We start from the raw sequence: 22,154 nt of genomic DNA on the forward strand, positions 1-22,154 counted from the left end.
TGACTCCCCGGGGAGGGGCGCAACACACCAAAGCAGGGAGCAGGGAAGGGGCTTAAGGGACGTGCCCGAGTTCAGGGGGGTGCAGGCAAAGGACACGACTGACCCCTCCCTGCTGCAGGGGAGGCACGTGCTCTCTTCTGCTAAGCAGAGGTAACAAAATAAAATACAAGGAAACTTTATTTTTCAGTTTTACCAAGGTTTTGCTCTGTTTTTTAACTTTTTTTGTTTTGTTTTATGTCTTCAAGCTGTTTATTAGTGGACAAGTCCGGTCAGTTTTTGTATTAAAAAGGATATTGATGGAGGTAGCTTTGTCTCTGTCCTGGCTTTTGCTTGGTCTTGCCTGCACACTCATCTCAGTAAACAAACTCAAAATAAAATTAAAAACAAAAAACTGGAATTCCAGGTGGAGGCAGCAAGCAATGCAGCCAGGTTCTCCGTGTAACAGACATGGCGCTGTGGCCTCCAGTCACTATATACAGAGTCCATCATACATCCCCCTCTCTCCTAAGCACACTCCTTGCTCCAACGGGCTGGCTGCAGAGGAAGGAGTTTCTTTTCCTCCCAGAGACCTGCACAGCAGCTTCCACGGAGGGAAACAGCACCCAGTCAGGAATGTCAGGCAGAGGGGTAGAGTCTGAACAGGGGAGGGGGGTGGGTGGGGGGTCACTTCAGCTTGGCCAAAAGGTCAACAGCACTGGGCCAGGGACTCACTGCTGCTGGGCCACCTGCAGGGCGAGAGAAGATCATCTGAGACTCAATGGGCTGGTCGATGGTCCCTGGCTCCCCCCAGGGAGCCCCCCCCCGCCCCGAGGTACCAGAGGGGGTACCTACTTGTTGGGGAGGTGGTGGTGGAGGGGGCTCGCTGCTGCGGTTGGCCAGCCGGCTGAGGATGTTGCGTTCTGACATCTGGAGGCGCACTGCTACAGGTGGGATACGGGCAATGGTGGCAGGCAAACGAGTCACATCTGCCTTCATGTCACTCAAAAGCTCCTCCAGCTGCTTCAGAACTGGCAGAGAAAGGGACATCGGTTCTGAGGGGAAATGGATGCCCCGGAGGGCGGAGACCAGAGGGGACAGAGATGCTAAACACCTACCCCACCCCTGTTTAACACACGGCATTACCTTTGTGCAGCACAGCATTGGCTGGTTTATTCCCAGCCATTGACTCCTTGGATAGGTGCTGGTGGCTCTCAGCCAGGCATTCCACCTCCGCAAAGCGCGTGTTCAGAGCCATAGATGGGTGAGATGGGTCTTCTGACATGTTCAGATAGGCAGCTCGCCGCAGCTGCTCCTCTATCACCAGTGCTTGCTCCAGGAGCTGCAAGATAGGGCAGTAATGAGAGCAAGTCTTTCATCAGTTGCCTGAAAAACAGCCTGTTTGCACCTCCAGTCTCCCCTTGATCCAGTTCTCCACTATCTCATGAGGTGAGATTCTGCAGCTGAACCTCCTTCCACCAGCTTCTGTTTATACTGAGTAAAGCCTAAAGAGCCCAAAACAATTAAGGGCTCAAATTAAGCTAGGCCAGGTACACAAGAAAACCAGGCTACATCTAGTTTAACAGACTACCACAAATCCTCTAGGATTCTCATTCCTCCTCAGGTTCTTTTTAAAGACCAAGCTGTCTGCTATTTTACTCTGCCTGTATGGAGCAAAGCAGGTGGAGTTTTTTCTTTGAACCCGAGTGAGAAGTATCCCATGCTACTTATAAGGAAGTCTAAAAACTGTTACGCCTGTCAGGGAAATTTGGAGAAAACAGTCTGAGTGCTGTTAGTGCAGGACTGATCAGCTGAATTGCCCCACTACACTGAACTGCCCCAAGACTGAGAACAACGTGGCTTGTTTTAGGGTTGGTCTTAAATGGCTCCCAGAATTAAGCCCCCAAACAGGCCGAGGCAGAGACTGAAGGCAACGCATTCACCGCTCCTTACAGCATTTCTGACCACGCCAGTGGGGCTGGCGCACACCAAGCAGATATTGCAACAGAAACAGCCACTTGACCCTTAAGCCTCCTGCAAACCAGTTGTTCAATAAACACCTGGAGAAAGCACTGAACCAAGCTCCGCAGCACCATCTCCAGAGCAAAGGGAGCTCCTATCACACAGCTACTGCATGATCCCAGGAAATAAGTGCTCCCCCCACCAAAAAGCACTGCAGAAGCCTTTGCTTTTTTATCAGAAACTCAAGACAGCAAGCTCTTGTTCTCAGAGGTCCAGCTGGCTGAAAGGCACTTATCACACTGAAGAGAAATCCTTACCTTAAATCTCCTTGCCAAGAACTTATTCTTTATTTCCAGGAAGTTACCCCTGTTCATCTCACCCTTGAAGGGTTCATTGAGGATGGCGTAACGTGGATCATTCTGAATATCCTGCCAACGGGCATAGCCATGACTGAGATGGGATGAGCTCAGGCAAACAAAGGCAGCGAGAACAAGGGAATACACAGCCCAGGCAGATACAGTTCTCAAGAGGGGGTGGGGAAAGGGGGTGCGGAGAGGGGAGGAACAGAAGCCAAGGAAGAGGAATGACAACTATGTCCTGCTAAGTCTTAACTATGCTGGCAGGAAACTCCTCCTCCCACCATCACTTTCACTCTTGTGAAAGGAGATAAAGCACTCTCTCAGTTAATGTACTCCAGTCAGACCCAGGACTGTCACCTTCACCATAAGTTCATGTACAAGGGGGGAGAACTGGTCCGTCAGGGTAAGGATACTTGATAATCCCAGCAAGAAGCCAGTAGTCGTGACGCCGATGCCAGATCTCGTAGGTCTTCTTTGTGACAGTTGCAGCCCGCTCTTCATTCTGCCACAGGGAGTGGAGTTCTGGAAAGGCAAGAGACACCGTAACAGTTGAAAGTTATTTCACAAACACAAGCAGGGGCACATAAAGAAGCTCAAACATACAGATTTCTCATACCAGTGAAACCGCCATCTGCTATGTTGAACATGAAGCGCTGCTTTACTGCCTTCTTGTGCCTTTCATCTACTGACTCTTTCAGCATCTCTCCATTCTGCAGCATCACCACATCTCTCTTATCGTCATCCTTTTTCTCATCTGTACACACAGGAAATTTTTAGAAAGAACATGGCAGACACCACAGCAAGCTGACAGACAGCGGTTCCCCATCTCAGCCCAGAAAGCAGGTAGAACAACTTTTGTGGTGCCTTTCAGCTGGCTACCAGGGTACTGTAAAAACTACCAACAGAAATGGGATCCTTGCAGGAGAGGGGTTAAGGAAGAGAATGGAATTATTGTGACTCGCCTTTTTCATCCAGAGTGATTATAGGAGGTTCAGGGGCATTCTCAATAGGTGCTCTGTCTTCCACTTTCTCCAGGTCAGCTGCAGGAGAGAAGGGGAACATGAGACATAGGGGAACATGGCAAATCCAAGGTCTTGTTCTTCAGCCTGTGAAATTTAATACCATTCCCTAACTCCCTGTTCAAAGTCCTGGAAGAGCCCCACTGGTTATCTACATTTACATCTGTTTCTTCAGGATGAATTGCCGAAGCAAAGACAATGCAGCTTTAGGAAAGCTTGAGGGGGAGGGGCACATATCACCATTTAAGGTGTTAAACAACCTCCCCCAGAGATACCTTTGCTTTCTACTTCCATTGGCTCATCTGGTCTTTCCTTCACTTCTGGCTCCTCTACTTTTTTTTCATCCGCTTCTGCGGGGTTCACCGGGGATTTTGCTTCCTGTGGCGGTGTCTCCACAGGCTGGGTGCACTGCTGAGGACAGAAATCAATGAGAAGCGAGGTAAAGCAGTGCCTGGAAAAAGATGATAGTCACAGCAGTTTGGAAAGCAAAAATGCACAAAACTGTCAGGCCAATTCTGAGAACCAGAGAGTTATCTTTAACTATCATTCCAAGAACTCACCTCTGCCTCAGCTGCTGAACAACACGAAGAAGGGGCAGAAACAGAGACATTTGCATGAGGCAAACAAGCATCCCAACACTCACCTCCATCGGGACCTCTGTTTCAGTAGCAGAGGCACCAAGCTCTTTCTCCGGTTCAGATGACTCTCCTTGCTCCTTAGCACTGGTGCCTTCTTCTACCTTTACTCCTTCTTCTGTGTATTCCCATCCCAGAGCAGCACAGAAGGAAAGAAGAGAAGCTATCAGTAAGGTGTTCCCACACTGTTGCCAAGCACACCTCTCCTCTGCTCCCAGAGATTAAGGCCATCAAAGTATGACCAACATCACTCTCTCAAGATGACCTCCCTTTCCCTGCCCACTACAAATGCTAGGTGCTTCTCAACGATGCCAGCTCATCCGAGGAAAGCTAGTGTCCTCTCTTGCCTTTAAGGGCTTGCACATGTCTTTGGCAGCCCTCCTAACACGAGAGTAAGTTGATCTGCGTCCACCCCCAGACCCCACCACCACAGATCCGGTGAGGGGAACAGCCAGGATGAGGTCAGGACGCAGAACTGTGCAAGAGGGGAGCTCTCACCAGCTGGAGGGACAGGGGCAGGCGTATTGGGCTGCGTGTCCCCTGGTGTTGAAGGAGTTGGAGTTTTCGGAGACGGCGAGCTTGGCTGTGAAAGTTTCTTGTTCTCTTCTATCTCTGCCAGCTCTGGCATACTCCAGCGGCCATTCACATGCTCAAATTCCTGCACCTACACGAGGAGGCGAGAAAGACTTTAACACTGCAGGAGTTGTACAACGCTTGTCCTCGAACCAGAAGAGACAGACCACTTGACATGCAACAAAGGCGTGAAAGGAGAGGTACCTCACTAGTTCAGGACCCTGGTTCAGCTCAGCACTACAAGTTGTACAGAGAGCAAAAGCCACATCGCTCTGCTAGGCACCTACCTTTTTGCGTATAAGTGACATGACCCCAATGCGAGTAAGGACATGCTGTCGAGAAAGACCTTCCCGTGGGACCCCATCTGCAAAGGTCTCTGCACCATCAGCTCCAGGTTCACATAAGTGGCGCATGAACAGCGAGACATAAGCCCTGGAGCAGTTAACAGACAAGCAATTAAACTATAAACTGGCTTAGCTGTAGACATGTTATCAGAGCCCTTCCAGTAACATAAGGGAAGTCACCCCAAGACTCCTAACCCATAGGAACACAAGCCCTGGGGTTCCAGGCTGCATCAAGGAAGTTTCCCAACAGAATTACTAGGTGTATAAAGGACACACAGCTGACTCAGGCTTGAGCCCAAAACAACCATAAGCCCAAAAAGGACTCTGGGAGAGTATTCATAACTTGCTTGCATGGCCATGCTACTCCTCTAACAGCATTTGCTTTTTATGACCGATGGGTCAAGTCCAAGGAAGAACAGCTAGGAACAACACCCTGGTCTCTCCCAGCTTATACATCAGCCCCTCACTAAAAAATTGAACTAATACATTAAGGAAACATAGTCTCTAAGGAAGTGCCAGAAAAAGCCCCATTCTTACTCTTCCCCAAAGAGTCTACATGTTGCCCATCTTCCATCCCTGCCTAACGCAGACTCACTTGAACTCTTTCTCTGACTTGCCACGGAGGTCCCGAACAAGCCACTGAGTGGTGAAGGCATCCTGAGGTGGCATTCCATAGCGCATGATAGCATTGAGGAAGGCTTTCCGCTGGCGGGCATTGAAACCCAAGACCTAGAATGGAGAAGACAGATACGGCAAGAGCCATACAGAAGCAGCTGGGATGCAAACACCTACCCTGGTACTACCTACCTCAATGTTCCCTCCCACACGGGCAAGTAAGGGAGGCAGAGGCTTATCCTTATCATTTCTCAGGCCTTTGCGGCTAGGCCGACGAGCTGCTGAAGAGAGAAATGCAGCTAAGGAGGAGAGACAATGCACAGCATATTGTTGTGTGAATATTTCCCTTGCAGAACAGCACCACAAAGTGTATAAATCCCCAAATCAAGCCCCACCTGTTCCCACGCTCAGAGAAAGTGACCCAGGAACTCTGGCTTCACCAGAACTTACCTTCAGACCTCTCATCAAAGTCCTCGTCTCCTTCTTCAGAAGCAACTGAATAGTCTGACTGATTATCTGACTGGTCATCCTGCCAGTCTGAAAGAAAAACAGCACGTGAGCCTGAGACGCTACTCCGTCACTTCCCAGCAACACATACTTACACCTATTTCTCCCTCAGGTTCCTGTGGATTTGTACCTCTATCCTCCTGCGAGCCATCATTGTAGTTAACTTGCTTGCGAATACGCTTGCCCTTGCCCAGATTCCTGGCCAGATCCTCCTGCTGCTGTTCATAATGGTGACGCAGCAGTTTCTCCCAGTAATCAGGATCCACCGATTCCTCCTGCTTAATGATCTCCCGTTCAACCTCCTCTTCCTCCTGTCAGACAGGTCACAAATTTCAGAGCCCTACGCTCCAAATCCCAACCTGTCTGAGCAGATATATGCCTGCTTGCCCTTAAAAACATCAGAGCTCAGTTTACTTAACTGATCCTACTTTGTTCAGCAGAAGATGCTAGCTGACATCTACCTCATACTCACCCCCATCTCCTCTTCACGAACCACATACTGGGCCACCTTGAAGGAGCTGAGATACTCATTCATGCCCTGAAGTTCTGTATCTTCTGTTTCATCCTGGTTCCGATCCAACAGACGCTCAATTGCTTTGTCATCGTAGTGGATGACACTGCTGTCCTCACCTTCTTTGTTATCCCCTGAGGGAAGAGCACAGGCACAGCTGCTGTGTGGATCTCGAGGGACTAGGGAAGGGAAAGCCACCCTAGACCTCTTCGTAGACCTATAGTCAGCACTGTGCCTACAGCCACTTGCTAAACATGGAGACAGACCTCCCCACCTCCTTCAGTTCTACTCCCAGGCACTCACCCCCCTCAGTAGCCTCATCCTTGAAGAGCTCTTCAGTGCCAAATTTGAGAATGTCATCAAGTTCCTGTTTGGACATGGAGCCTGTCTTGGAGCCCAACCCTGGTCTCACTACCAGATGAGTTAGCATCATTTTCTTCTTGGCCACCTGAGTGATACGCTCCTCCACTGAGGCCCTTGTCACAAAGCGGTATATCATCACTTTCTTGTTCTGTCCAATTCTGTGTGCACGACTGAAGGCCTAAAAGAGAGATGTGCTCTGAACAGTCTAGAGTTACACAAGTAGTAGTCTGATACACTCCACCTACCTCCACAAGCTTCCCAGACACCCTCATGTCGGCTCTTAACATTAGCAAAGGCTGGGCCCTGGAAGAACCCTCCACTACTTCACTTCCCATCTCTACCCATCCTCGCTGCTCTAGTTTTGCGTATTTCTAGAAGGGAAGTCTCACATTCCTTCACTCCTCATGATAGTTTCATTTCCTTTCTTCCTCAGGATTGCTCCATAGTGAGTGGTCTCGTTCAGACTCACCTGGATATCATTGTGGGGGTTCCAGTCTGAATCGTAGATAATCACAGTATCTGCTGTGGCCAAGTTAATGCCAAGACCCCCAGCTCGAGTCGAAAGCAGAAAGCAGAACTGCTGAGCACCAGGAGCTTAGGTAAAAAGGAGAGAATAAAAGTAATCAAGGGAGAGCGCATTACTCAAACGAGGCTTTGTGTCAGACCCACATCACCTGACAGGGAATCACTACTAATTTAAGATTCCAGGACAGCAACAATAGACTTGGGCCACGACAATCCCATGTCAACTGCTAAGCACATACAAGTCAAGTTCTCCATTTTGCAAAGAAAGTAGGAGACTCCATACCATTGAAGCGATCAATAGCCTCCTGACGCATGTTCCCTGTGATTCCTCCATCAATCCGCTCATATTTGTACCCTTCATGTTCCAAAAAATCTTCTAGAAGGTCCAACATTTTAGTCATCTGCGTAACAGAAAAACACCCCACAGAAGAGTGAGGGTCAAGGGGATACCAGATCAACAAGCTCTTCTCAAAAAAGAATGCCTAGTCTCAAGGTTTTCCTCCCATATACCTGAGAGAATATGAGTACCCTGTGACCTCCTTCCTTGAGGTTCTTCAACATCTTCTGGAGCAGCAACAGCTTTCCAGAGGCTCGAATAAGAGCACTACCGTCATACATGCCGTTCGGCATTTTTGGAGCTTCCTGAGAAGAGAAAAGAAAAGGTGTAAAAGGGGTGGGGTGGGATGAGAAAACAGCTTGAAGGGATGCAGCTTGGTCTTAGTCCCTAGCTGCATTGATCAGATGCTGACTCACATCTGGTCATTTAGCTTGGCACAACTGTGCAGCACTAGTTACAGGAAAACATCAGTGCTACCCTGTGCCTCTTCTCTTGCAATTTGACTCCTAGACTCCCTCTTCTTTCTCACGACTCAGTCCCTACTCTTACTGTCTTCACCATCTTGCATGAGTCACAAGATAGCTCCTACCTGTCACACAAAGGTACTGGAACAGCCTTCCAGCATGTTGGGTTTACATAAAAAACAGGATGAAAAAAAAACCAGAATGAAAAAACCAGAAGCAGAAAGAAAGGGAATCCCTCCATGCTTTGCTAGGGAGCTAACTAGCCCCCTGATAACAGCCAGCAGGGAATTTGTTTGTACAGAGTAAGTGACTGGACATACCATAGCAGCTACAGGGAAGAGGTAGGGGTGGTTACAGCATTTCTTCAGATCCATAACAACATTGAGCAAGGAGACTTGGTTACCACCACCCCGTGCATTCAGTGCCTCAAAATTTCTTGTCAAAATGTATTTATAATATTTCCTGAAAAGAAAAAAAAACAAACAAACAACTCAGACACCCCTCACGAGAATGACTAACATACTCTCTTGCTAAACTCTGCACAGCTCCTGGCACTACCTGCCAGCTACCCAGGCTCTGCCAGTGGCATTCACCATCTCTTCCTCCCTTACACCAAAGCACAGGAATTAGTCCTCCCTCTGCTACAGTGGCAGCAGGAAAACTTCCTCCAACCCACTGTGCAGAAAGCCCTATAGTGAGGATGAGGCTGTTTCAGCATCCCCTTTGAAACAGCAGGACAGAGCAACATCAGTTCAACAGCAGGTGCTCTCTTCAACCTCACACTCACTTCTGCATGGGGCTCAACTCCACTCTGACAATGAGTTCAGTCTTAGATGGCATATTCTTGAAAACATCAGCTTTGAGACGCCTCAGCATGTGTGGGCCCAGCATGTCATGCAGCTTCTTGATCTGATCTTCCTTGGCAATATCTGCAAACTCTTCTAGGAAGCCCTCCAAGTTACTGCAGAGAAACAGACACTCAGCAAAAGCCACAAAGGAAAAAGAGCAAAAACAACACTGAAGGGGGTAGGAGTGACAAGACAGACAGGCTGACTTGCACTGCAAGACATACTGGAATCTCTCTGGCGTCAGGAAGTTCAGCAGGTGGAACAGTTCTTCCAGGTTGTTCTGCAGGGGAGTTCCTGTAAGCAGCAGCTTGTGCTGGAGGGAGTAACCATTCAGCACACGGAAGAACTGGGAAGTAGAAAGCAGGGAAGAAGTGGTGGAGAAAAAAAAAACCAACAATACACAAACATGTCAAAGGCTTATTAAGTCATAGGCCTACAAAAAAAATTAACTTATCCTAGGGGAAAAAAAAGCTGACACCAAGCTAGGGTTCAATTTAGATCACATCAGCTGTTTGGACAAGAGCTCCAAGTATTCACATTCCAGTCAGGGTCACTAGACTGATCTCATTTGGATCATTGCTCTGCATAGCTAAAACACAACTACAGCACATCCTACCAGCACCTGATGATGGCTTGTAGGTTTCCTCTGCTCTTCTAAGTTACAAGCTCTTTCAAGACCACCAATCATTTCCAGTCTGCTATACTATGTATTTTTTCTTGCTAAATTAGCGTTCCACATTCCTACAACTACTCTGCCTTGAGAATTCTAGAAATAGCTAAGTCACTCTTCCTATTCATATCAATCCTGGCAATCTTCCAGAGCTGGGAGCAAGCTGAGGAGAAAGAGAGCTTAGGGTTTGCCAATGTGCCTTTAAGATAATTTGTGCTGGTTTTCACAACAATGAAGTAATTCCAGGCAGAGGGAGTGAACAGTTAAAAGTACTGAATTGAAAGACACAAATGTACCATGTTCACCAGCACAAACTGACAATAAAGCAGTAATTTATTTGTAAGCTCAGCGATATCTTTGCTTATTTTACACTTAACATGACACCAGGTCAAACTTAATGGAAGTAGCTTTTACTATATGACAAACAAGAAAAAACAAACACAAAACATATGAGAAACCCACCATGAGTTATGGCTTGGCTATCACACCAGAAGGATCCTTCTAGTGGCCTGCATGGGGATTTATCTCTACTTTGTTATAGGCAGAAAAACATTCTCAGTTTGAAATCAAATATGGAAGTTAGTAATTATATCTGCAAAACTTTAGTAGATAACCAGAATCTGTCAAGAAGCATCTGACCCTTCTTCCAGCTAAACACCCGAACCTGTCCTTACAAGACAGGAAGCTGCTCTAGAAAAAGGCACATTTAATGGTCTTGGTGGATAACTGATTGTAACTATTAGTCATAGTGTAACCTTCAGCCTTTACATCCTTTTTCAATTAATAGTAAGCATTCATTACTACTTCCAATAATGTCAACACCGAGCATAGAACGGCGTCCAGTCTTAGTGCCTACAATAAGAAGAGATCTGCAAACTGGACTACAAGCACAGCCGTAATGTCATGGAAAGATGCCTCATACAAAGACACAAAAAGCTTTAAAAAAAAGAAATCAAGAGACAATTTTGTCTTGCGTAGTCTCCAAGAACCTATAAAACCAGGATTTCCAGTAACAATTGTTTTTAGTGTACCAACCACTAGAATCCAGCTGAAGACAGACAAATCAATACCTGAATTAAGGCAGCACAAGGGCTTAAGGAGGAGCTGGATTAAGAAAGTACAGTCAACTACTGAATTCAAACAGGCTTAGTTAAGGTGCAGCCTCAATATAAAAGCAGCTAAGTGGCTTTCAGCATCTACCCAGGTGTTTTTGAACACCTCTGCCCACCTCTCCCATTTCTGCGAGTTCTGCTACAGAGCTGGGTGAATACAGAGCAAGCCTACTCTGGAAGCAGGGCAATTTTTGCTCGTGTAGCTTGTTTTATGCTCAGTACGGTAAACCTTTCCAGAACAGAGGTGGTGCAGATATATGATCTGCTTTCAGAGAAGCCAGGTTCTATTTGAGAGCAACAACAACCACCAGGTTTTTCTGTTTTCCAGTGTACACCAGTTGCCAATTCACCCAGAGAGAAAGCCGTTTTAACCAGTGACATGTATAAAAGTGAAGTCGTTGCCAGTGATAATCAATCTCCAAGTGAAGGCTGTTTATTTTTTTTTCCCAATAACAAATCAAATTTACTATTGAACAAATGACTAAGAGTTGGCAGACAAACTCATGCGCTTAGGAGCTGCTATCTGAACACTCTCTGTCCATTCCCCCCTGCAACACATGCCACACCTAGAAACCACCGATGCTTCTCTGTACCTTCGACTGATTGTTCTTCAGTCTGTGAGCTTCATCCACAATGAGACAGGCCCAGTCGATAGAGCCTAGTATGGCCATATCAATTGTGATTAGTTCATAGGACGTGAGAAGCACGTGGAACTTCACAGCAGCCTCCTTCTGCAAAGGAAAAGGACGAACAGGGTAACAGGATAGGGGAATGCCACAGGACAAAAGCAGAAGATACATCAAGTTATTCTGACGAGCCCTGGTCAAACAGCACATCAAAAAATTTTCATACCAAGTTTCCCGTCACAAGATTCAAAATGCTATCCAAACCGTTCCAGTCTTTTAATCCCCCACTACTCTCTTAACACATCTAAGTCTCCTCAGCCCCTTCAGTACCCATTACTTCTGAACAGTTGCCAAATATTCTAACAGAGAAGTTTAACAAACAAGCAGCAAATAGAGGCACGTTAGAAAAATGAGATTTGAAGCAGAGTGGCTCATCAAAAAGTCAGCTAAGACTTAAAAAGATAAGCAGTTTATCATGGAACTTTAAATTACTGCTAGTACTTAAGGCAGCTCAATTTCAAGGGAAGCAAAGGATTCTTATCTGTCACCGGAAAAGCTTTGAGCTCCCATCTTGCTTTCACTGGGAAGACTGAAGTTCTACAAGAACTAGCCACCTAGATCAGGCTCTTCCTTCCTGTCAGCCAGTTCCTCAGAAGATTAAAAAGTTCATGCTTTTTTGGTATGTTTGTCCTTTTCATACAGTAGCGATTCTGACATTGACTTAGATCTGTAGAAATGATGCACAACTTCACTGATTAAGTAGAAGAGATAGAGGGACTTGCCTACAGTCATTACCTTAGTTAACTCTTTTTCCAGAGCTAAATTAGTTCAGACTGTTTAAACACCTACTAGTCTAGAGCAGGAGCCTAAACACCCACTAGTCAGCAATTTGCAGTTATTTCCCCCTGGAAACTGCAAGTATAATCAGTTCCTAGGGACATCAGAGTATCTGAACCTCAACTGCCAAAAGCCAGTCTAGTGCATCTGTTCCTTCAGTTCAGGCTTGCATTACAGCAGAGTTCTGTACCTTCATTCTGGATGCTTTTTTGCCTCCACGTATGGCATTATCCTCAAAAGTGAACTCGTTCTCACGGATGATGGCCCGGCTGTCTTTGTCCCCCACATAGGTCACTACATACATATCTGGGGCCCACATCTCAAATTCTCGCTCCCAGTTGATGATTGTGGACAGCGGGGCACTCACCAAGAAGGGACCCTTTGAGTGGCCCTACAAACAGAGTTGGTAAGAGCATCAGACGAATGCAACCACTAACACAGGCAGAATCTCTCTGGGTAGTGATCTCCCAGCTCTCACCTCTTTGTATAAGGAATACAGGAACACAGCTGTCTGCACAGTCTTTCCCAGACCCATTTCATCAGCCAAGATTGTATCTGTGCCCTGAGCCCAAGAGAAGCGCAGCCAGTTCAGTCCTTCCAGTTGGTAGGGATGCAAGGTCCCCCCTGTTACATCGAGGTACTCCGGTTGCCGGTCATATTTCACTGTGGGCTACAGCAGAAAAAGGAAGAGTTGAGATTGTTTACCACAGCTAGACAGCTACCAGACTCCTCTTCCTAGTCACCCATATATTCCCTAGTGCAGATGAAACTTCACGTGACAACCAGACTAGCACCAGACAAAATTCCCAAATGGCCAAAAGGCATCCACCGGAAAGTTTTGTGCATTTTTGTTTGGTTGGTTTGGTTTTTTTTAATAAAACCCTTTTACCAAGAGCTAGTCAGTGTCTGACCTGACAGACAAGGCAGACCTTTGTCTGAAGGCTCCATAACCCACTGGCTCTTTGGGCCAGGAAGGACCTCTAAATCACACGCTTTTCACTCTTCGGCTTCCTATTCACCTGCTCCCTCCCCAAAATAAGCAGCTGTATCAGATGGCTCCTAAGCAATAAACAGTAACTTACATCTACTGTGGGAGTCTCAGGGGGCCTTTCCAGTTTCCGCATCTTCACTTTCTTTAACTTCTTACCAGGCCTGCCCTCTTCACCTCTCATCAGCTCCCTTTGCAGAGACAGTCCCAAGAATGTGCAAGTTTAGTGGCTTTTGTAACAGATCAAAGAAAAACTATTGCCAAGAGTAGGAGGGCAATCACCCAACCCAAACAGGCTCAACAGAACAGGGCTGGAACCCTCATGAACTGGCAGAGACACACAAGGTCCCTGCCCAAAGGAATAAGGAATCAGCAACAAGATACTGCTTGGCTATCTCCATATATTAATCCAGCCAGTGCTAGGAGCTGACGCACTCCAGTATTTTCTCTTGAGGCAAGGGAAAGGAACACAACCTCTAGACACTCCTCTTACCTGTGATTCCAGTAGGCTTGCTTGTAGAGGTCATAATCTTGGATATCCACATCTTCGCTTTCCCAGGATGCCTGGTCATAGGGTAGGTCTCTCCATTTAATCAAGTAGTGGACGTTTCCCTTCTTATCCACACTGTTGAAGAAACCAGTAAGTCTTAAGCACGGTGAAATGACAGTGTTCACCCAGTCCCCTCAAATGGGAGGGAAGGAAAAGATCCCTTAATGAAGCAGCAGAAACAGAACGTCGTTTGTCATCCCAACAACAGAACTCCCACTGTTTCTCCCAGTCATATTGCACTTGGTTCATCCACTCTCCCTTAACCCTGGACTTCAGATCTTTGTTGAAAATCCTCTTTGCTACTCCCCCTACCTATGATTAAGGATCCTGTGGATCATCATCCACTCAGGCTTGATCCCATATCTATAGAAGCGCTCCTCCATCTCAGCATATTTGGGGTCCTTGTTTTTTCTCTTCCGGCTTTTCTCCTCTTCCCCTCCGAAGTCCCCTGAGGGTGGCTCATCCATATCATTTTTGCGTTGATAGTTACGAAACATGACCTGGCAGTGCAGCTCCAGCTGGAGTCAGGACAGAAGCAGTTAGTAGGTGTTTTCCCCTCAGCTATCCGAAGTATCTCCCCCCACAACTATCCACCCTTATGACACTGTTGAGTCCTCCACTCACCTGCAACTCCGACACCCAAGAGCAGTGCCAGTAGGACATGCCCTGCCATTTGACAAAGAACTGCCTTTCAGGCCGACCCTCCAGCGGCTTAGGGGGAGGAGCATTAGGGTCTGCATCAGGTGGACGTGGTGGCGGGGGGCCAACTGGGGGCTGACCCCATTTCCAGATCAAGATCTTCTGCACCTTTCCTTTTAAAGCTGGGCACTGAAAAGTTATTAACAGAGCCTGTTACATCAGAGGGTACACATTCTAACACACAAGTGCTGAGGAGCAGAAACACACAGTTGCAGCTCTCTTCCTTAGTTATAGCTTTACTGCACAGATGGAATTTGCTTTTTGGACTTGGAAGCCTTCATCCCCTTATCCAGTGTTTCTTGAGATTTCTCCAGTTTGCCTTTTTTTCTAGGACTCACAAACACCAAACTGAATTCAGCAGCTCAATTTAGTTGTCTCCCTAGGGCCACACCAATTCAGGAATTCTACATGAAACAAATTGCTAGGCTTGATGAACCCAGTAATCCGTCCCACCCCAACTCCACTGGAAGTTTGTACAGAAAGTATTTTGCTGTAGAACTATCAGCCCAGTACAGGGATGTATCCTGAAGCAGCCTTTTTACTCATCATCTTAAAAGTCCTTATCACTCAATGAATGCACCTAACACTGTTTCTAATGCTTCATTTCAAGAACTTCCTGGAAAAGTGTGACATTTTTCAAAACCATCTACTAGGAAAGGGCTTGGTGTTACAGAGCTAGCAGTCCAAAAAAACCTGTTTGGCTCAGCATCAGTTTAAAGTATTTTTTTTAAGCACTGAATTTGATTGCAGTCATTCTCCTGCTACTACATATGTACAGGATCCGAGAAAATTGAGCCTTGGCATCCTGGATCCAAAACTGCCCAACTGCTCTGCACATGGGCAAAACCCATGAGACTCAATGGCTTTAATCCTGTCCCTTTCTGCTGTCTGGAAGAAGCAGCCAACTGACAAGGCGCAATCCAGCTACAAGCCAGGCCTTGACGTTTTATGACAAAAGTGTGAGAGGAGATAGTCTCTGGAGAAGACTGTTTCTGGGAAAAGATGATGATCCAAAGGGATTACATCTATCATCTCTTGTAGCGACAGGAGAACAGTACTAGCAGAAACTCACAGTGCAGCGAGGACATAGCCACTCTCCATTGGGAATCTCTGGCAATGGGGGATTCAGACAGTGGATGTGATAGGATGAAGGACAGGCATCACAGCACAGCAGCTCTCCTCCATCCTTGCAGACTCTACAGAACTCCATATGGTGGTCATCCTCTTCCTCAGCATCCCCCACAACATCCTCCAGGATTTCCTCACCTTCAGAGTTATCCTCCTTTGCCTCCCACTGAATACCCTCTTTTTCCTATAGTAGAGGGAAATCAGAAAACCAAAGTCACATTATTTTATTACCGCAGAAGAGCAGCCCCAAGTCACTTGACACCCTCCTCCGTGATCTCTTTCTCACACAGTCTGGGTGAACCCAGTACTCACACAGTGCGGGCAGCTCCATTTGCCCTCTGGGGCTTTCTCCATGTCTGGGTCCAGGCAAACCATGTGGTAGGCACGAGGGCAGGTATCACACAGAATAATCTCTCCACCCTGCTGGCATACCTCACAGTAGTCCTGGTGATCAGTCTCATAGCCATCCACAGCCACTGTGGAGTCCTCCTCACCTGCAGAGGGTGGTGAGGAGTTACAGCAGTACAAGCCACAGGTACAGGCTTCCTACAAGGGAGGGCACTCTCCCAACAGCCTGCATAGTAATACAGAGATCCAGAATCCAAAACTCTTGCTCTATCTAAGTAAACAAGGCAAGAAGCAAGAGCTGGAACAGGAGTAAAACAAGTCCCGTAAAACTGTGCCTCCTTCCACCCATTAAATTAAAGGTGTAGTTGAGGCCAGGAAAACTCAGTACTGCCTGTTGCCCTACCAAGGTGCAAAAGAACTCCTCAAAACCCTTTCCTTATTACAAGTAGTATCAGGTTCTTCCTCCATGAAGAGTTCCCCTCCCTCAAGTACACTGTTAAATATGCAAATTCTGCACATACATTCCCCTAATCTTTCTACATGCTGTACTTCTGTCTCCAACTGACAGCAAACATCAATACCTTTCTTTTTCTTTTTCCCAGCTTTGAGTTTTTTGCGACTGCGGCTACTACGGCTTGTAGATCCATCTGAAACAGAGTAGCTGTTGATGCTGGCATCATCAAAGTCTGACTCCACATCCAGATCATCATCTTCACTCTGCGATAGGCAAGAAAAAAAAACAGCTATACTACTTCAGGCACATGTGTCGAGGGTGGCAGACACATCCTAGCATCTTTAGCACATCACCAGCTCTTTAGAAGGTCAAGAAAGGAGTTCTTAAAAGATCACTTACCGATGACCTTTTACGCTTGGAACCAAATCCTCCCAGTTTGATCTTCAAAGGTGCCACCTTCTTTGTTTTAGGTTTCTTGATATCAGGAATACGAGGACTGGCCTTTGGCTTCCGCCGGGCATTGGGTCCTGGGAACAGAGAAGCCTGGGAGTCAGAAAGACTACTGCCTTGACACCTTCGCCTTCTGCCATCCCGCCAGATTCTTCATCTCACCTTTGCCCTCCTTTGTCTTGGCTTTCCTGAGCGGCACATCTACAGGGGGCTGCGGCAGGACAGCATCCACATTTGTCACCATGCTTTCCACCACTGCAACAGCTGCAGCTGCAGCAGCTGCCACAGATGCACCTGAACTCCCCTTGAAGGGGTTGTTCGTGCTAAACTCCCTCCATTTGGCTCCCAGTACCATCATCATCTTCGACACTGCTATTTTAGGGTTCTTGGCTGCAATAAGTGGCCTGTGTACAGTTAAGGAAGGAAGAGTTACCCAACCACACTGAAATCTAGATCATTATTCTGCCCCTCCACCACCCTGCTCAGCACCTCTAGCTCAAACTACATTCCTTTCTAATCTTTGATCTCAAGAGCCAATGAATCTCTCCACTCCCATCCCTCACCTTGTGGAGGATGCAAATGCTCAGGGGCTTGGAAAGTGAGACAGAATTTAGCATACTAGGGAAGGGGACTGGGAGTGAGAACTTGCATCATCTCAATCACTGAAAACAAAAGGGATGCGCATCAATTATTTTACCGTTGCTTCAGTTTTTGCTCTAGGTAGGATGCTTGTCTCTAATGTGCCTCGATGTTCCAAAAACAAGGAACCTAGTCTTTGCCTCATGCCATTTTTTTTCCCACTCCAACATCCTTCCAAGTGCAGGCTTGCACTTCACCTGACAAACTGGCTGAAAGCTTTGTAATTGGTGAGAGTGCGGTAATCCTCCTCTGTGAAGACATGATCAATATCCTCCATGCCCCAGTCTTCAAGAAGCTGAGCAGATGACTTCGGCTCCTGTGCAAAGAGAATCACAGCAACTCTGAGAACCAGCTCTAGTTCTGCTCTAGGAAAGAGCAGACCTTCCACACATCTACAAATGACCCAATGAGTCAGGACAGAGGGGCTTTTTTCCCCCCACCATCAACTTATCACTGCCATGAGACATAGTCTTGACAGAAGATCAGTGGGGGAGGGAAAAGTCTTTGGATTCAACATATGTGACAGGTGTGTTTAAGGCAGGAGAGGGGAAGGGATGCAAGGTGGGAAAATGGTCAAGTCAAACAGGTCCAGTGGAGGAGAAGGAGACTGAACAGCCCCAACTCCATGTGCTATCACAAATGCAGAGCACAATGATCCCAAAAATCAGATACACGGGAATGAGAACCAGGCAGGCAGGCAGCAGCACAGCTTCTCACCTTTGAGTCATCGTCTTCTTCCTCTTCCTCCTCCTCCTCCTTGCGCTTGGCTTTGTTTTTCTTTTCCTTCTTGGGCCCTAATTTCTTCTTTTTCTTCTTTCCAGGAGTGTAGTCACTGCCCTCACTGTCAGAGCGCAGAACCTCCTCCTCTTCCTCCACAAACTCATTCCCCTCACCAGAGCTGTCCCCCAGCTGGGGAGGGAGGGAGAGAGAAGATCAGGCAGCTGTGAGGAAATACCCTGGATAAGCACTAAACGCCACACTCTTCCCAAGCTCTGGAGGGTTCATACAAAGGATTGCTGCTGTAGGACAACTACAGTAATCACCCTCATGCCCTATATCCATATGTTAAGAGTGTGACCTTAGGCATCCTTTCCCTTACCTCCTTCTTCTGACGCTTGCTGAGTTTGGGCACTTTGGGTTCCTTCAGTTTCTTGGGCTTCTTCTTCTTCTTGATTTTGGGTGTCTCAGCCTCTGACAGAAGCTCTTCTTCTGGCTCTTCTTCAGGCTCTGGTGGGGAAGTGGCAACATGTCTTATTCAAACCCCATCTGTGCACTACAGCATAGCCCACTTCTCACAGAGATTACCCAACTTGTCTACTTCTTGCTACACACAAACACAGAAGCATTTACAACCGCTTACTCTGTTACTGTTCACAACAAATACTAGGAAATCATGTCAGAAGTTATCACTGCACAGGATCTTCCCCCCTGAGCCCCAAACACCACCCATTTCTACAATATTCCTTCTCCAAGCAGAGCTGCGCGCTGATCTTGGGGACCAGAAATTTGCCATAACCAATGACAAGGTGAAAGAGCATGGAATACATGTCCACATCCAAAGATGCAAAATGTTGGATACATTTGAAAACCCGACAAGGATACTGTTTCGGTCCATGAGTCTCCAGGGAAGAGACCACAATTAGGTAACCTCCTCAGCAGTACAGAGCATCCTACAGCCCCGTGCAAAACACAGGCCAGTAAGCCACAGCTTGTCCTCCTCCATAGAAAAGTTGTTACTCAGCAACTCTATTCCCATCCAGATTTGACACAACCTTCCCCAGCCCCTCCCCCCGCACCAGCAGCTAGCAAGCTCACTGCCCAGGCAGGGGAAGGCATGCCAGCTCCCCACCGCCGCCTGCTCCATCTGCGCACCCCCCTTGCCTGCCTGCCCCCCCGGCCCCAGCCAGCCCTCCCCTTTGTGGCACGCTGCAGAGCCTGCCCTCCCCTGCCGCCCCGCCCCCCGCACACAGCCAGAGTCCTCCTTCTCCCTCCAAGGGAAAATGGCCTCCTGACCACAGGAGCTGGGCAGGATGGAGAAAGCCACTGGCCAGAGGAGCTACCGCAGCCAGGGGTGGCGCGGCAGAGGTTGAGCTCTCTGAACCCGGGGTCCTGTGCCTGGCCCCTGCCATATTCCCAACCGACGGATGTCTCTTCACTCCCACAGTCCTGCCACACCAAGTCCTTCAAGGACCCCACCTCTTCTCCTCCCTCAAGGTCTGATATGGAGCCTCTAATGTCCCATCCTTTCCAACACATTACCTAAAGCTCTCCAATTTGCAGGGATTTAAACATTTTTCTCCACCAAGACTTTTCTTACAAGGCTTACTGACAGTCCCCTTCTGCCTAGTGTTTCAGAGGTGCCAGAAAACCCTGGAGTCAAAGCCTAAGAAAAAATGCCAACCAAACAAAAACACTAAAAGCCCACAACACCATTTTCCCTTTCCAGCTGCAACATTTCTCTTCTACAAGAATACAACACTACAGCATGAGTTAGTAGGAACACTCAAACTTCTCTTACAATCCAGCACATCAGGATAGACATTATTCCTTCCCACAAGGAAGCAGAGAATCCAGATGTAGGTGCAGAACAACTCATCAACAACAGCAGCAGCAACAACAGAAAACCCAAAACAGAAGAGCGTCCAGGGCTCTAAAGTCTCAAGTCGATGATGAGGATGCAAACACGAGGGAAAAGGTAAGGTGCAAAGACTACCACAAAAGCAAAGGTGAGCAAGCAGCAGGGAGAGAGAACCACAAGAAACCTCAGTAATTGGGTGTGGTGATGAAGGAAAGTGGGTCACGCAACAGCCCAGGGCAGTTTGCTCTGGACGTCAGTCGGTCTGAGTTCCCAGACGAAAGCAAGCCAGGCACCCTGCCTTTTCACTTACTACCCCCCTTCCCCCTCCCCATTCACGAAATATGAAACTCACAGGCATTTTGGTACCCTGTCAGCCTCGGGCGCTCTGCCTCCACCCCTTACATCTCCTCAAAACACAGGCCCTGACAACCTGCAACGGCTCGGAACAGAGTCAACTCCACCTGACACAAAGTCACAAGCCTTGCGCTTTGAAGTAACCCTAGGACTCAGACATCAAAATAAAAAATGAACATGTGACTCATAGTAAAAATAAATAAATATATCGCATTCCCCAGCACATCGCGCATTTCCCGCATTGAGCTCGAGAGCGGCACTGCCCTGTGTCACAGGCCTGCCCCGCGGGCTCACTGTACCTGGGTGCTGGGGGATAGCGTTATTCAACAGGATCTCCATCTCATCGTCATCGCTGCCCCCTGAGCATGGGGATGGAGATCCAATGGCCGACGCCATGTCCTCCAATCTGGGGGAGGCCTGGACTTATACAGGGTGTCGTCTTCTTGCCAGCCAAGCCAGTGCTTCAATGAAAAAGAGAAAGTTACAGCAGACCTGAACTCCGTTTTCCCAAGCAATAGTGCTACCCAGAGGATCTATGAGAAAGCTTAGGCAGCAACTTCACTGGATTTGGAGCCTGCGGATCATAGAAAGAGTGGCGGCAAGTATCAGCTTAGAGTTGTGATGAAGCAGACTCTGAAGACACCAGATATTAAACTGAGTCAGCAGCTCATCCCTGGCGAGGCAGCCAGCACAGCTGTCCTGAGGAAAATCCTCCTGGCCCTGCAGCCGGGCGCCCTCGCTCAGTGCTGCCCACGGCCGGGCCAGGGCAGCGAGGCAGGGCAGGCGGCCGGGCTCGCCAGGGACACCCGCGGCCCGCGGGAGGCTGTCAGCCGGCGCCCGGCGGGGTGGACAGCGGCGGGGCTGGGGGGCACCGGCGGCCCCCAACCCACCCGAACTCGGCGGGCCCACGGCGCCCTGCCACCGCCGCGGCCGGAGCGGGAGGCAGGGAGGCCGGCCGCCGCCTCCTCCGCTGGCAGAGGCCCCACACAAAAGGCAGGGCCGGCTCGGCAGCCCCGCTCGGCTGCCCGCCGCCCCCGCCCGGAGCGGGGCTGCACGGCGCGGGGCGGGGGCGGCGGGGGGGGTACCGGCTCCGAGGCGGGGGCGCGGGGCGGGGCCGGGGAAGTCCGGCTCGCGTGCGGCTGACGGGCCGCCCCCCCCCGGGCCAGGCGGCGGCCGGGGCGGCGGCCGCGGCCGCTCCGCTCCGTGGGGGCGCGGGAAGGTCCTGCAGGGCGGCTGGGCAGGGACACGGCGGGGCCAGAGCTGCGGCCCCGGGGGGCGGCAGCGCGGCCGGCGGAGAGGGGAGCCGGCCGGCAGGGACCCCCCAAGAGGCGGCGGCAAGGCCCTACCCGCCCTCGTTCCCCTCCCGGCTTCCTCACCCGGTTCCAGACCCTCAGCTCCTCTCTCTCGCTGTCGCTGCTGAAGGGAAAATGGCTCCCGCCCCGGCACCGCCTCTTAAAGGGGAAAAAACCCGGCCAGGCCCCGCCCCGCTCCCGCCTCCATCCCATAATATGCCCCGGGACCCCAGCAACAGACCCTGCCCCCATCTCCCCGGCAACACCCCCCCACCCCCCCCAACCCGAGACATCCCATAATACTCACCCTCCCCTCAGAACTTCCCACTCACTGCCCAGCCTGGCATCCCATAATAATAACCCCCCCCGCAGGGAACATCCCATAATACGG

At 48.9% G+C, this 22,154-nt stretch overlaps 1 protein-coding gene and 1 non-coding gene across 11 annotated transcripts; both read right to left on the reverse strand.

Moving 5' to 3' along the window:
- Nucleotides 1-159: 159 nt before the first annotated feature.
- On the reverse strand, nt 160-22,094 carry CHD4 (chromodomain helicase DNA binding protein 4). 10 transcript variants are annotated; one of them, XM_056339582.1, is made up of 40 exons: nt 22,071-22,094; nt 20,771-20,932; nt 18,639-18,766; nt 18,257-18,448; nt 17,737-17,855; nt 17,063-17,304; nt 16,850-16,977; nt 16,578-16,713; nt 15,961-16,142; nt 15,593-15,832; nt 14,446-14,649; nt 14,134-14,339; nt 13,765-13,896; nt 13,366-13,462; nt 12,762-12,953; nt 12,474-12,674; nt 11,414-11,551; nt 9,263-9,384; nt 8,978-9,151; nt 8,511-8,652; nt 7,900-8,031; nt 7,673-7,790; nt 7,334-7,458; nt 6,805-7,042; nt 6,463-6,635; nt 6,121-6,301; nt 5,934-6,044; nt 5,676-5,782; nt 5,464-5,597; nt 4,812-4,956; nt 4,450-4,615; nt 3,960-4,069; nt 3,592-3,727; nt 3,260-3,337; nt 2,914-3,051; nt 2,711-2,819; nt 2,256-2,388; nt 1,123-1,318; nt 832-1,007; nt 160-725 (listed from the first exon to the last, which is right to left on the reverse strand). In XM_056339582.1, the coding sequence occupies exons 2-40, from the start codon at nt 20,865-20,867 to the stop codon at nt 708-710; spliced, it is 5,796 nt and encodes a 1,931-aa protein (XP_056195557.1). In that variant the 5' UTR covers nt 20,868-20,932; nt 22,071-22,094; the 3' UTR covers nt 160-707. The 10 variants fall into 10 exon arrangements, with proteins under 10 accessions (XP_056195557.1, XP_056195567.1, XP_056195566.1 ...); XM_056339592.1 differs by lacking the exon at nt 22,071-22,094 and adding an exon at nt 21,848-22,003 and having other exon boundaries at nt 5,676-5,761; nt 5,934-6,020; XM_056339591.1 differs by lacking the exon at nt 22,071-22,094 and adding an exon at nt 21,848-22,003 and having other exon boundaries at nt 3,592-3,724; nt 5,676-5,764; nt 5,934-6,020.
- On the reverse strand, nt 4,284-4,422 carry LOC130150892 (small Cajal body-specific RNA 11). The gene has a single exon (XR_008822417.1). It is a non-coding gene; the product is annotated as a small Cajal body-specific RNA 11 (non-coding RNA).
- Nucleotides 22,095-22,154: the final 60 nt, after the last annotated feature.

This window comes from Falco biarmicus, chromosome 5 (assembly GCF_023638135.1).
Source record: "Falco biarmicus isolate bFalBia1 chromosome 5, bFalBia1.pri, whole genome shotgun sequence".
Taxonomy (NCBI): Eukaryota; Metazoa; Chordata; class Aves; order Falconiformes; family Falconidae; genus Falco; species Falco biarmicus.

Bases quoted from the DNA above. Each gene is read 5' to 3' on its own strand.
- CHD4 (XM_056339582.1), bottom strand. From the start codon at position 20,867: ATGGCGTCGGCCATTGGATCTCCATCCCCATGCTCAGGGGGCAGCGAT. The intron at 13,897-14,133 runs GTAGGGGGAGTA...TTTCTTCAACAG, and splicing joins CACAGGATCCTTAATCATAG to TGTGGATAAGAAGGGAAACG. The intron at 13,463-13,764 runs GTAAGAGGAGTG...GTCTCTGCAAAG, and splicing joins CAAGCCTACTGGAATCACAG to GGAGCTGATGAGAGGTGAAG.